Genomic DNA, 14979 nt, shown 5'->3' with positions numbered 1-14979 from the left:
CAATAAAATATATTTTTCAGTTTTTAAAAAATTTAAAAAAACCTCAAAATCAACATCCTTGGCGACCAAATAACTTGATATTGGCGACAAAATAATTCAATATTTGAGAAAAAACTTGGAAGTAGATAGGTTTTCCCGACCAAAGCTTTAATTAATAAGTGACCAAAAATATTGACATTAAATATAAACCAAGACCAAATTTTTATTTGGTCGCCAATAAACATAACTTCAACGACCAAACTTTTACACTTTTGAAGACCCAAACTGTAGGACGCCAATGGTAAATTGCGACCAAATATTTATTTGGTTGCCAATCCCTTGGACTTTCGCGCCAAAGAGACAAGGGATCAACGACGAAATTATGAGAAATGGGCGACGAGAACTATTGGTTGCTTATAAGAATCACCGACCAAAATAGTTTCTTGTCGTTGTTTCTAGTATCTACGACGCCCCTTCTACGACGACTAGATTGCGACGAAATTTTTGTCGGCAATATTAATCAACGACTAAAAACATACATTAGGCGACCAAAAACGTTTGGTCGCTAAAAGGGTTTTTTCTTGTAGTATCAGCCACATTGGTAGGACCATCCACAATGATCGGTCGAGAGCTGCAAATGATACTTAAACATGTAAGTTTTACAACGCAATATAAACTGCATTCAAGACAAATGGCCGTAAAATTTATAAAAAGGCATTCGGGTTTTAAAATTATTGTCACCTTGTTACCAGACTTCTCTGTTTATTTTTTGTCTTACGAGAGATTGGAAAAGAGGAAGCAACTCGAGGAGCCGAATTTCTACCATCACCAGCATCTGCCAAGAAGTTCTAATTTCAAACATAACGTTGTGCCCTAATCGACCAGGTTAAAAAGAAAAAATGCAAGCAATAGTGACCCTCAAAGACGTTCTAATTTCACTAACCATGTGACATATAACGAGGTGAGAAATTCACCCAACCGCTCTTACCTTCCCGTCCCTGCATTCCAGGTCTCCACGGCGACTCTGCAGACTCTATGTTGTTCAGATTCTGCAAGAGACAACTAATTGGTATTTAAATTTGAAGAAATAATAATTATATATGAATGAGAAGGAAAATAATACCAAAAACCAGTTCCACATATTTGTAAGGAAAAACCACATTATAAAGTTTGTATTTCACAAAGAACATAAAACGAGTTGCTTAACGAGACAACATACCAGAAATCCACTACCTTACCCGCCAATTAACTGACGGTAAAAATCAGCTCATATTTAGAATTTCTTACCTCTTTTCTCTTGTCACGTTTCCTTTTGACCTCATGAAATGGATCTGCAGATCAATACATAAGAGTATTATTTCAGTCGTTTAAAGGGAAAAAAAAAAAAAAAAAAATATGGAGAAGTCCACCTAGTTGGAGTTTAAACTCCAAGACAATACTAGACACGTGTCTGATTGTGGTTGAGTTACATCATTAGGCAAGGAGGGAAGTATTATCCAGTTAAAAATCAAACCCTATTCCAGGAAAAGACCACTTCATAGAGCTCACTGCAATAACAAGTTAAGGAGATGCTAGCTCCTCCTTGCAAATCACGGTTTGACATATGTGCCAAAATAATTCATCAAAAACACACACAAAAAAAATTTATGCACACATGTCATAGTGAAAGTTCCTACTTATACGGAAAGGAGGGAAGTATTTTCCTATAAGTGCAAGCTATAGCTTACTTCTGTACCCCAAAAATAGCCACAAGTTTAAGGTAAAATTAAGTTCAAATTTTCTAAATGTACACGAAGTGATCGCACTAGCCATTCTGAAATGTACGACAAAAAAAAAAAGTCATTCTGAAATGCCTGAACATGATTGCTATGAACCAACAAAGTGCGAGCTCAAACAAACATTGAAAACCCATTACAGCAAATCAAACCCAACTCAATTCCCACTTCCCGCATGATCAAAATCAAATAAAACCCCGTGAAACAGAACTTTAGCAAAAGGAGCAAAGCAAAAAAGCAATTGTAGGTACCCTGAAGAGGAAGCTTCTGGGCGGTCTCGTTGGGATCCATGTAACATCTCTTGAGCATTGCATAGATTTCCTCCTCACTATGACTTCCCGTTATCTCCTTGATGTCCTGGATCGTCTTTCTCACGCTGTTTGAGATTGAGACCCTGAACTCACATCCACTCATCTTCGCAAACCCCACAGAGCAAAAAGACCCAAGACTGAGTTTGTGAGAATGTTAAGACAAAGGAAACAACAGAGACATAGATGGAGAAAATGAATTGACAAGTAGACAGACACAATGGGAACAAGAGAGAGAGAGAGAGAGAGAGAGAGAGAGAGAGAGAGAGAGAGGGAAGGGACCTTTACAAAATCAGCGGGAACCTCAGGCACTAATTCACGACTTGCTTCTTGTTTCAGAGAAAACTTGAAGGTGTAACATTCTTTGAGAGGAAATGTTTTGTTGCTCTCGATGCCTCCACCTCTCTTCTGGTGGTAGCCAGGGTAGTCCGACTTTTCGAACCACACTTTCTCTTTCAAAACCAGGCCGGCTTTCTTAGCAAGCTTCTTCAACTTCCAATTATCATAAGGGTAGCCGTCTCTGTGTGAAACATGAATTTCCCCACCTTCGCCCAGCATCCCACTGGCACTTCGGAAAAATGCTTCTAGCAAACCCCTGTGCCTTCTAAAATTCAATTGAAATCCCAAACTGATCACTAAGAGCAGAGTATGAAGTAACTAATAGTATTAATTACAAAAACATGTGAAAATCAATAAGAGTTTAAGGTCATGCTTGATAACTAAGATTGGTTTGAATTGCATGGGGATTACAACTAAGAGCTTAGTGTCATGGTCCTCCGATTCCCGGATTGTCGGTCTGGGGTCACATACTTGGAATAGTGAGATTATGTATCTCACCCTTGTTTTCTTAGGATAAGTGAACTTACAAAATTGTAGCAGCTAATGAAATTATGGCGGGATTATCTCTTATTTCATTTTTTAGTACGAGATTGGATTATGCTAATCCAACCCTACTACGACACCTAATGGATGCCACCATTAATGGATCAAGACTATCGGAAATTAAAGCATCCCTGATATGAATACTTGTGACAAGTTTGATCTGCTTGGTCACTTACCGGATGAGCTCATTGTCTCTTTCGCATAGCCAATAGTCATGGCCTGCATGAGGAAAGTTGAAGACGATAATATCAAATTTCATGAACATAAGGGTGGGATGCTGGTCCATGTCATATGCATCAACTTCATGTAACACCAAGCATCCTCTTCTCTGCAACTCATCCACATGTGCCTCACTGCTCCAATGTTCCTTCAATAGAGTATCTGAACTTCCAACATTTATATAATATTAAATTATTTTTTTAGTGCAAGCGATAATCTAAATTAGGGAGGGGGTTTCTCACATACACACCCTAACCAATATGCCGTGGGGTTTGTACTTGAGATTTCTGGTTTATAAGTCAATATTTTTTTTCATTCGGCTAGACCCGTTGGCATATTTATAATATTGATTAAATTAATTAGCTAATGTAAAACAAAAAACAAAAAATAAAAATAAAAACAAGGTATACTTGAAAAATTAATGTACCTTCCGATTCAAAAGTGGTTGCAACCATGTTAGTCGCAGAGCGAAAAGCTCGGGCCAAACAAGCAGAAAATGAGAAGTCTCCCTCTCCAACCAACAATATCTTATGAGAGCTAGAGTAGTGTCCTATCCATCTCTGTTTTTCACCCATTCTTGAATTTTTCTTTATTTTGTATTTTTTAACATCAGAGATTCCATAGACGGTGCCCCAGAAACTAGTGAGGACACCCAAAGACAACTAGAAAGGAACCGGAAAAGTAGAGACACACTCGACACAACAGGGAAGCAAGGGAAACCAAAGACGCTGCACTGGTGGAAAAACGTCGAACCTTGTCCCGATCGCCTTAGTTTCTTGGGGGACACGGGTGTTCATCGTTGTTGAGAACGAAAACTAGGGAGGATAGGGGTTGGTCCTGCCGGAACTCATCGCAACTCTACTGGCCTGCAAATGGTTCCAATCATCTTTTTATGTTACCCTTTATTTTATGCTCTGGATCAATACTTTAGAATGTGATTCGACTAGTCACAACCCTTTTCTCCACTGCCAAGAAAGAGGCGTCCTTGAGGGCTGCCATCGCTTCTGCTTTATTTACAATCAACTTTCTCTTAATAGGCAAGCTTAATCAAGTTAGCTAGAGTGAATGTACTCCCCACTCTTAACTGAGTTCGAATCCCTCTTCATAGTTTAGATTAGATTAAAGTAGAATATCACTTATACCAGATAAAAAAATTAAGAGATTCACTATTATACCTAATATAAGTGCCCACACTATAAAATAAAAAAAATCCCATATGAAATGGACTTTAGAAACACACTCAAAGCCCATTTATAACATAACAAAGACGCTTCGAACTTCCTAAAAATTACAAAACTGTCATCGATTTCTTAAAACAAGCTCAACTCCAAAACCTCATAAAAAAAAACCTAAAACACTCAATAGGGTATCAAAGTAATTTAATAATCACAATTAAATTCAGTAAGGTCAGCTATCATTTTTTGGATTTGTTTATAGAAATTAAATTGTGTAAGGTTTATCTATATCAATATTACTAAGAATGGGTATATAACTAAATATCTCTAAAAAATTAGGCATAAACCCAAAAGCTTAAAGCGTTGATTACGGAAAACGCAGGTGCTTTGTAGGATCAATGTAAGCCCATTTTTTTGGGTTTATATCAAGATTTTTATTAATGGTCATACTGATGATGACTCATTTGAAGGGTTTTTGTTTTTTTGGGGTAATGACCATTATGCCCTCAAATTGATATGCACGTAAGTCACACAAATGAACATTAAATATGATGATATATCAATTGACCAAATCATGCAAATTAGAATTGCCGTTCCTCTATGAAACTCTTTCTTAATGATTGCAATTGTTGAAATGTTTTGGAAATATGAGCTCTTTGCCCAGAGAGGAAGAAGTACGTCGACAACTATAACAATGATCTGGAGAATGGGAGCTTCCTGTGCATTGTATTTCCATTCAACACCCAAATCAATTGGCCACCAAGGGTAGTCATGAAACACTCCATAAGACAATTTTCTTTTGTTCCTTTTTCAATGAAATGCCAAACGTACGGGTCAATTCTCACTGGTTTTGATAGAATTGGATGAATGATTTTCCAAAAGAATATAGAGGACATGAACACCACTTAAATTTAAAAGGGTGCCCATGAACATAAAATTTGTGTATTGAATGTTTGGGCCTTCAGTTTGTTCTAAAGAAATGTCAAATTATGTTATGGTCATTGTCGTGTAACTCGTTTTTCGCTTTAGTCCTTCTTATTGAAAGTTAGTACTTTCTCTCGTTAATTATAGTTCTGATCGGTTAACAATAAAGTTCTATAAGTTTAAAATTGTCAAAAAAAGATAAGAAGAGACAAAGACTTGTAGCTTAAGTGATATCCTAAGTTCGATTACCCCATTCTTAAAGACATGATATGATTGCAAACGTTTGAAGAAATGACGTAATTCTCGTGATAAACAGAATCTGCATAATAATGAATCATCTTTTGACGTGTCATCAACTCAAAATTCCTCTCCACACTCTTATCCTTTGTCATGATTATGTTATGTACTATTATTAAACTATTGTTATATAGTTATCTTTTTGCTGTAAGCTATTATTGTATAGTCATCATTATGTCTCTTGTAAACAATATTTATATGACAATCAATACACACGCCTTGCATCCAAGGCTTTCAACTCATCTCAATATTATTCCTTCATGGTATCAAAGCTTCAGTGACTCACGTCTGTTTTTTTTCCAGTCCTTATAATCTACTCATCTTTCATTGCACTTGCTATTATGGCTTCCTCCTCTGCTACTGCAACTGCTTCTGCTTCTTCTTCTCTTTCCAGTAACCATATACACACATCTGTCTCTAATCTTCTATTCATCAAGCTTGATCGTAACAATTATCCCCTATGGTTAGCCCATATTACTCCCATCCTTAAAAGTCGTGGCCTCATGCAGTTTGTAGATGGCACTAGTAAGTGTCCTTCGGCTTTTCTCCAAGTTACTGATGAAAAAGGCACAACTTCTGAAGTTGTCAATTCTGCCTATAAAGAATGGATTCAAACAGATCAAATGGTCCTCAGTTGGATCAACGGTTCCCTCACACCGATCGTTTTGGGTACGGTTGTTCGCTCCACCTCTACTCGTGTCACTTGGTTATCACTTGCAAACCGATATGCTTCCCCATCTCACAACTGCATTCTTCAATTACGTAGTGAGCTCTTGCGCACCTCTCGTGGTGATCTTTCTATATCTTACTTCTTGGACAAATTAAATGGAATTGTTGATAGTCTTGCTCTTGCTGGCATTCTGTTCCTGATAGTGACTTAATTTCTATCATCATGAATAATGTCGGACCCCTATATGAGACCACCGTGAGCTTTGCCCAGGCTCGCGAATCTCCCATTTCGTATCATGATCTTGAAGCTCTCTTGTTGAGCGCAGAATGTCGTCTTCATGCTCAAGGAGTTGTTGCTCCTGATGCCACTTCTCAAGCTTTGTACGCTAGTCATAGTAGTGGATTTTTTGGTCGTGGTGGCCTCCGTGGTCGTGCTACTTTTGCTGGTTTTGATGTTAGTCGTGGATTCACATCCGTCGATCGTAGTGGTCGTGGTTCCTTTTCTCCTTCATCTGTTGCTGGTTCTGGTAGCAGGTTTTCTAGCCGCTCTCCATCCATTCTTGGGCAGCGTCCTTCCTCCTCATCTCCTTATGTTGCTGGCCGGTCTTCCACAGGCCGAATTCTCTATCAAATTTGTAACCGCCCTGGCCATTCTGCTATCGACGGTTACAATCGCATGAACTTGGCTTTTGAAGGACGTCTACCTACTCAGACACTCTTAGCTATGGCTTCTAATCCACGTCTACCTACTCAGACACTCTCAGCTATGGCTACTCTAGCCTCTTCGTCCTCTGATCCTCGTGCATGGTTGTTGGATACAGGCGCTAATGCTCATATTACCTCAGACCTTGGTAACCTTAATCTATCTCTTGACTATCGTGGTGATACTGTTGGTGGTGTTGTTTCCGGTACAGGTTTGCAAATTAAAAAAATTGGTTCATCTATTTTTACTCACTCTTCCCACCCATTTATCATGAATAATATTTTGTATTCTCCTAATGCCTCCACCAACATTTTATCCGCTCATCAATTTAGTAAAGATAATAATTGTTACTTTCTCATCTTTCCCAATTTTTTTTGTGTGAAGGATCTTAAGACGGCGAAGACGCTTTTCCAAGGCTCGAGTAACAATGGTCTCTATCCTGTTTATTTTTTGCATTCCCTTTCTCAACGTCCGTTTGCTTTTCATGTTGTCAAGATTGATGCTCCTGTTTGGCATGCTCAGTTGGGTCATCCATCTCCTCCTAGTTTGCATCGTTTATTTCCTAATTTACCATCTTTAGGTTCTCATGTTTTGGATTTTTATTCGTCTTGTCCTTTGGGAAAAGCTACTAAACTTCCCTTTCATTTGTCCAAATCTATTACCACTTTTCCATTTCAGTTGATTCATTCTGATATTTGGTCTTCATCTATTTTATCTATTCAAGGATTTAAGTATTATGTTCTTTTCGTGGATAATTTTTCTCGGTATTCTTGGTTGTTTCCTTTAAAACATAAATATGAAGTCTGTGATGTTTTTATTAAATTTTATGCTTATGTTCTCACTCAATTCTCTTCTACTATCAAATCTTTTCAAACAGAGGGTGGGGGCGAATACACTAATCATAAACTTAAAGAATTTTTGGCTAGTAAAGGAATTGAACATCGCATTTCTTGTCCCCACCATCCTGAACAAAATAGACTTGCCGAATGCAAACATCGTCCTTTAGTCGATACAGCTTTAACTCTCCTTACTCATTCTTCCATGCCATCTCAATACTGGGTTGAAGCCATTTACACTGCTCTCTATTTAATAAATCGACTTCCTACTAAGGTTTTGCATTTTTCTTCTCCTTACGAAAAGTTATTTTAACGTGCTCCTGTTTATAATTCCCTCCGTGTTTTTGGCTGTGCATGCTATCCTTATTTACGTCTTTAAAACCAACACAAGTTAAATTTTCGATCCACCCAATGTGTCTTTTTGGGTTATTCATTAAATCATAAAGGTTATTGTTGCTTAGATATCTCTACTCGTCGTGTGTATTTGTCTCGTCACGTTACTTTTGATGAAAGTTTTTTTCCTTTTAAAGAGATCACTGTGAATCGGGCTACGGAAGCATCCACTTCACCTTCACTACCTTTATTTTTTACTGATATCCCTTGCCCATCTCAACCTTTACCCTCTATTCCTACCAATTCCTCTCCTTTACCTGAACAATCTCCCATTCCTAGCCCATCTCCCCATACACCTCCTCCCTTACCCTCTTCTCCCTTACAAGTCTACTGTCGTGACCCTCATCGTCATGTTCTCACCTTTCCTCCACCTAACCCATCTCTCCCCACTCTCTCTCAACCTATATCTTCCATACAAACTCCACCAACCACATCTGCTCATCCTATGGTCACAAGAGGTAAAATGGGTGTTAGCAAGCCTAATCCCAAATATGCTCTTTCTATTCATTCTCATGTTAATATTGTTGAGCCGAGTTCTTTTACCCAGGAAAATCAGCTTGTTGAGTGGCGACAAGCCATGGGAGCGGAAATTAATGCCTTGCAAAAGGCTGGTACATGGACTCTCGTACCTTCTCAACCGCATTTGAATATTCTTCCTAATAAATGGGTCTTTAGAATTAAGCGGAACTTTGATGGGTCTATTGAGCGATATAAGGCAAGGTTAGTTGCCAATGGGTTTCATCAACAGGAAGGTCTTGACTATGGTGAAACATTTAGTCCGGTTGTTAAGCACTCCACTATTCGATTGATTCTTGCTCTTGCTGTTAGTTTTGAATGGCCCGTTCGCCAACTTAACGTCCAAAATGCATTTCTACGTGGCTCTCTTTATGAAGATGTGTATATGTAGCAATCCAAAGGCTTTGTTGATCCAGATTTTCCCCATCATGTATGTAAGTTGCAACATTCTTTATATGGGCTTAAACAGGCACCCAGGGCTTGGTTCTCATGTTTTTCCTCTTATTTGGAGGAATTGGGGTTTGAAGCTTCCATTGTAGATTCTTCTTTATTCACCTATCATTCTGGATAACTTATTATTTACTTACTCATTTACGTGGATGACATTCTGATCACGAGCAATGATCCAACTTTCATTACCCAATTACTTGCCAATCTTGGGTGACTTTTCTCTATGAAGGATTTGGGCTTTCTTCACTATTTTCTAGGCATTGAGGCCGATCAGACAAAGGACGGGTTATTTCTTTCCCAATCTAAATATGCTCATGATTTGCTGCAACGTACTCACATGTTGGATGCCAAACCTGTCTCTACTCCAGTAGCCCATGGTCGTCGTCTCAGTCTCCATGATGGTGAGCCTTTGAAAGATCCTACTCAATAATGAAGTGTTGTCGGTGCTCTTCAATACTTAACTCTCACTCAACCTGATTTGGCCTTTGCCGTCAATCAAGTGTGCCAATACTTGCATTGTCCAACCTCTACTCATTGGATGGCAGTTAAAAGGATTCTTCGCTACTTGAAATTCACCTTCTCGCGTGGTTTGTTTTACACACCTGGCTCCCTCACTCTTACTGCATTTTGTGATGCGGATTATGCCAATGATCCCGATGATCAAATCTCCACTGATGGTCATTGTATTTACTTGAGTCCCAATCTTATTACTTGGAGTTCGAAAAAGCAACGGGGTGTGTCTCGTTCAAGTACAGAAGCCGAATATCGTCAACTGGCCTACACGGTAGCTCATCTTTCATGGGTTCGCTCCTTATTCAAAGATTTGCGTCTCTCTCTCACTTGTCCCAAGCTTTGGTGTGACAATCTCAGTGACATTTCCCTTGCAGCAAATCCTGTTTATCATACTCGCACACGACATGTTGAAGTCGACTATCATTATATCCGTGAAAAGGTGGTTCGCAAAGAGATTGATGTAAAATATATCTACACTTCTGATCAGATTGCAGATGTGTTTACTAAAGGATTGTCTACTGCTCGCTTTTCTACCCTCATGTCCAAGCTTCCGGTTCGTCCCCCACCGTTCAGCTTGCGGGGGTGTGATAAACAGAATCTGCATAATAATGAATCATCTTTTGACGTGTCATCAACTCAGAATTCCTCTCCACACTCTTATCCTCTGTCATGATTATGTTATGCACTATTATTAAACTATTGTTATATAGTTATCTTTCTGCTATAAGCTATTATTGTATAGTCATCATTATGTCTCTTGTAAACAATATTTATATGACAATCGATACACACGCCTTGCATCCAAGGCTATCAACTCATCTCAATATTATTCCTTCATCTCGTATATGGTAGTTCCAAATTGGTATGTCGAATTTCATCTACTAACTTTAGTAGAATTATCAATTTGAATACTATTGCCGTTGTGTCAAAGTTGATAGTTCCGGGGCCAAAATGAAAATGAGTTGAACAATAAAAGCTAAACATGTGATTAAACTTTAAAGCCAAATTTTAATTTTATAGTAAAAAGGAAAATAAAATATCTTCGCAAGGCTGTTCCCGCCACCAGAAAGCGGTGTCGTGTGTTGTCGTTGCCTCAACTGCCCTACAATGGAATCACGCTTTACAAGCCCCACCATTCGCCACGTGTGTACCTTTTCCCCCATTTCCCGCCACGTCATGCATCCTCACCCTCCCTTCGTATTGTAACATCGATCAACAGCTTTATCTCTGTAGTCTCTCTCTCTCTCTCTCTCTCTCTCCTGTCCTAGTTTCTATTAAATTCAATTGTTGCCCAAAAGTACTTTGATGGACGTTCCGGTGCATTTTGTGGCCAAGCTATGGAGCTTCGTCTCCTTCCTGCCTTTCTTCTTCTTGCTCCTCATCCTTGGCCTTCTCAAAGGTAATTAACCACGTAATTTGTTAATTATTGCTAATCACTCTGTTAGTTTACTCTGTTATGCTATGATCAACATGTAATTTTAAGCACAACCCATTAATATTTGATACCAAGATAATACTTATATGCTTATGTATGCATGTATGCTTAAGTATGCATTTATGTATGTATGTGTAATGTAATGTGTGTATGTATGTATGTATGCACATGTTATGTGTAGGGAGCTTTACTTTTTAGAATTTATGTATTTGTGTATTTCATAGGGATGCAAGGGGGTGGATGGATGGATGGAGTTGATTGAGTGGGTTTGTGAATTTTTATGTGTTTATATATATAAACGGACCCCTTTAGGGTATCCTAGGATTTTTTTTTTTAACGATCCAAACCATCTATTTTTCAAGTCTTCATTCATGCAAAAATCAGAAAAATGGAAAATCATTAAGGCATCAAATTGCAAGCAACAAAATAGACAAACACGCTTTAAGAAAAGACTAAAATAACAATAATCTAATTGAGTGATCAAATGATTTCAGATTCATGTGATTGTTTGCAGATATGATCTTTGAGGGAATATCTAAAAATTAGACGGTTTGTATCATTGAAAAAAATATGTGGTGGGCCCCTACAAGAGTGTCCCTCAAATAAGCTTATTTGATTATTTGAGGGATTCCTCAATAGAAGCTCACTATATATATATATATATATATATATATATATATATATATATATATATGTACCTATATTTTTTTTTGTAGGAATTATGTGATATGTGTATTAGTAAATTATTAATGGGATAGTTTTTTGGTTGATAGCTGCAATCATTGGGCCTGTGGTGGTGGGAATTATTGTGATTGGAAATTCAGCTGTAATTGCTGAGCTTTGGTTAGCTCATTTTGTCTGGACTTATTACTGTGTAGTAAGGTATGCTCCCCTTGAACCAACATTGTAAATGGTTTTTCAATCTTTATACTATGTGATTCTCACTTTTTATGGCCCTATTATTTCAGAAGCAAGAGGCTTGGACTTGTGTTGAAGATTCTAGTGCTGTTATTGCTGCCATTGCCTCTTTCCCTTTGGCCGGTTCTCGGAGTCGTCGGAAGCATTTTAGGTGGGATTGGATATGGGTTTTTTGCTCCCCTTCTTGCAACATTTGAGGCAGTTGGGGAGAATATCACTGACAAGTTCTACCACTGTTTTGTTGTATGTTCCCTTTCTCCTTGGCTCTGTTTATTTTTCGATTGCAAATTGTTTTGGTTTAATGTTTATGCAGAGGCCATTAACAGAAAAGGGAAAAAGAAAAAAAAAACAAGTTCCACATTTTCATCAAGAGTGTTCAGCCCATTTTACACTTTAGTTACTCGTTATTCTGCATGCTAGGATGGAACTTGGTCGACAATCATAGGCGGCTGCGTAGTTGTGCAGGATTTCACAGATTTTTGCTTCCACTCCTACTTCTCCTACATGGATGAACTAATTGAGCAGATACCTGCAGATGAAAAGCCAATGGATATAGAGTGAGAAATCTTACAATTGAAAATTTATGACTTTTTAAATAAAATTACATAACTAGACTTTCTGATGAGTTTTGTGTCTACCTTGCTAGGTTATTAAAATTGCCAGCTTCTTTGTTGGTGAGTCTGATTGGAGTGCCGGTGGATGTGCCTGTGATTACAGCTGTTGCAATATGGAAAAGCCCCTACATGCTGTTTAGAGGATGGAAGAGGCTATTGGAAGATTTGATAGGCAGGGAAGGACCATTCTTGGAAACCGTATGTGTACCATTTGCCGGTCTTGCCATTATCTTGTGGCCTTTGGCGGTAGTGGGAGCCGTGGTAGCTGCTTTCATTTCTAGCTTCTTTCTGGGACTATATAGTGGTGCTATTGCTTATCAGGTCTATAATTGGTTGCCTCTATCATAATTTTATTGAGTTTAGGCTAATAATTTTAAAAATTCTTAGTGTTTGGATAGTTCTTTTTGTGTTGGAATGAAAGTTTATCGTGACAGAGATATACGAATTTTCAGGAAGACTCAATCTGCCTTGGACTTGCCTTCATAATTTCTGCGGTTTCGCTATTTGACGAATATGTAAATGAACTGCTCTACTTGAGAGTAGGGTCCTGCTTTCCCAGGTACATTGTGGAGTGCCATCCCTCTTTGAAACTTTATATTAATGATTGCAATATTTTAATGTTGATTATGAGATATCCTGTGGCAGCTAGGCCAATATACCGTAGAAATATGTGCTCTTGCCCGGAAAGGAAGAAGTGTGGTGACAAAGATAAAAATGATTTGGAGAATAGGAGAGAAGGCATGAACACATCAAAACTTATCTCACAACAATCAAGAACATGGAAGCAGGCAATTCAACGGTATAAACCAGTGCAGGTAAGGACCAAGACAACATATATCAACTTTGTTCAGAGTGCACGTGCCACTTATAAGTAAAATGTCATTTTTGTTATGGTAACAGGTGTGGAGCTGGCTGTTGAAGTCTTGTGAGATTAATGGCAAGATACTCCTCCGCGATGGTCTGATAGATATCAAGGACATAGAAGAATGCCTTCAAAAGGGAAATTGTAAGAAGTTGGGCATCAAACTACCTGCTTGGTCTATATTGCAATGTCTTCTTGCATCAGCAAAATCTAACTCATCTGGGTTGGTGATATGTATGTTATCTAACTTAAAACTTTGTATTCTCTGGTTAATTGATTTCAGCTACTTTGAGCTTAATTATAGTTCTTCTAATTTGAATCCCATAGCTGATGATGTAGAGTTGACAAGGGCAAATGGACCAAAGGATAAAGTGTTTGAGTGGTTCATTGTGCCATTGTTGGTCATGAAAGAGCAACTAAAGAACCTCCACTTGAATGCGAACGAAGAACTCTGTCTGAGATATTTATTCATGAAAAGCAACAATGAAAAACCTGAAGAGTGGGATACCGGATTTCCATCCGGAGACCATGTCAGAAGGGCACAGCTGCAAGCCATATTTAGGAGGTAATCTTGCTTATTTGATATCTGATATTTGGTCTAGTCTCTAGTGTTGGATAGTCTGAGCATCATGTACTATCTTCAGTTGTACCTTGTACCTCGAAAGCAAACGAAATTTTGACAAGCATTTTCGTGTCAGATTGCAGGGGCTTGTAGCTTCCATGTCACGGATACCAACTTTCAGACGTCGTTTTAAGAATTTGGTGAAGGTGCTATATATAGAAGCGGTTCAGGCTGCAGCTTCAGCCAATCATATAGGAGGAATCCTAAATCCTGGCAATGGTGGCAATAGCTTGATTGGAAGCGAGGATAGAAAAGATGGAGAAGAAACTGTAGACAGAGCAGGAAATAGTACATATGACAATGGGAATATAGTGTGAATGAGGTTTCTGTAAAATTATCTACACGTAAAATTATCTACACACAGAAGATCAAGTTTGGAAGCATCATGATTCATGTTTCCATTTTGTTTTCTTCTGCATTTTGGAGAGAAGGATTGCCAATTGGGAATGAGGAAAACCACTTTGAACAGAAGTTTGGATTTGGATTTTGTGACAATTAGTCTTCACTTAGGAAATGGTATTATCTAATTGTTAGCCTCTTTTAATTTGTATATATTTTTTTTTGGATTTTGATGTATTCCTTTGTGAAACAAAGTTAATTAACAAGTTGACATGTTAAGAGCATTAACACTGCATCCTAGGTCTTAGGTTCGATTCTTCGATTGATTCTTCGATTCTTTCCCTTCCAATATCGCTTTGTATAAAATAAAAAAAATGTACTCTACCAAAACATGTCATTAATTATTATTATTATTTTTTAATAACATGTCATTAATTTAGATGTAGCAATAGAATTTTCGAAATGGAATAATCTATATGATTTAGTCGTATCCATGAGCTAAACATAGTGAAAAAAGGATTTTCTTGTTTGATTTACATAACAAAAAACA

At 38.0% G+C, this 14979-nt stretch overlaps 2 protein-coding genes across 6 annotated transcripts; one reads left to right on the top strand and one right to left on the bottom strand.

Moving 5' to 3' along the window:
* Positions 1-184: 184 nt before the first annotated feature.
* Positions 185-4156, bottom strand: LOC110755617 (uncharacterized protein At4g26485-like). Of its 3 annotated transcripts, none has more exons than XM_021956844.2 (8): positions 3591-4156; positions 3121-3325; positions 2345-2663; positions 2006-2168; positions 1267-1310; positions 923-1028; positions 721-814; positions 185-610 (listed from the first exon to the last, which is right to left on the bottom strand). In XM_021956844.2, exons 1-8 carry the CDS (start codon positions 3736-3738, stop codon positions 520-522), a joined length of 1170 nt encoding a protein of 389 aa, XP_021812536.2. In that variant the 5' UTR covers positions 3739-4156; the 3' UTR covers positions 185-519. The 3 variants fall into 3 exon arrangements, with proteins under 3 accessions (XP_021812536.2, XP_021812534.2, XP_021812537.2); XM_021956842.2 differs by having other exon boundaries at positions 2345-2666; positions 3591-4153; XM_021956845.2 differs by having other exon boundaries at positions 968-1028; positions 2345-2666; positions 3591-4151.
* A 6721-nt stretch (positions 4157-10877) lies between these two features.
* On the top strand, positions 10878-14853 carry LOC110755656 (putative membrane protein At3g27390). 3 transcript variants are annotated; one of them, XM_021956893.2, is made up of 11 exons: positions 10879-11038; positions 11848-11956; positions 12043-12235; positions 12413-12549; positions 12639-12927; positions 13059-13165; positions 13256-13421; positions 13507-13702; positions 13796-14033; positions 14167-14412; positions 14510-14853. In XM_021956893.2, exons 1-10 carry the CDS (start codon positions 10945-10947, stop codon positions 14405-14407), a joined length of 1770 nt encoding a protein of 589 aa, XP_021812585.1. In that variant the 5' UTR covers positions 10879-10944; the 3' UTR covers positions 14408-14412; positions 14510-14853. The 3 variants fall into 3 exon arrangements, with proteins under 3 accessions (XP_088106133.1, XP_021812585.1, XP_021812584.1); XM_088250007.1 differs by lacking the exon at positions 14510-14853 and having other exon boundaries at positions 10878-11038; positions 14174-14308; XM_021956892.2 differs by having other exon boundaries at positions 14167-14853.
* Positions 14854-14979: the final 126 nt, after the last annotated feature.

Source organism: Prunus avium, chromosome 3, assembly GCF_965620075.1.
Source record: "Prunus avium chromosome 3, drPruAviu1.hap1.1, whole genome shotgun sequence".
Lineage (NCBI taxonomy): Eukaryota > Viridiplantae > Streptophyta > Magnoliopsida > Rosales > Rosaceae > Prunus > Prunus avium.
This window is presented reverse-complemented; position numbering and strand designations above follow the sequence as displayed.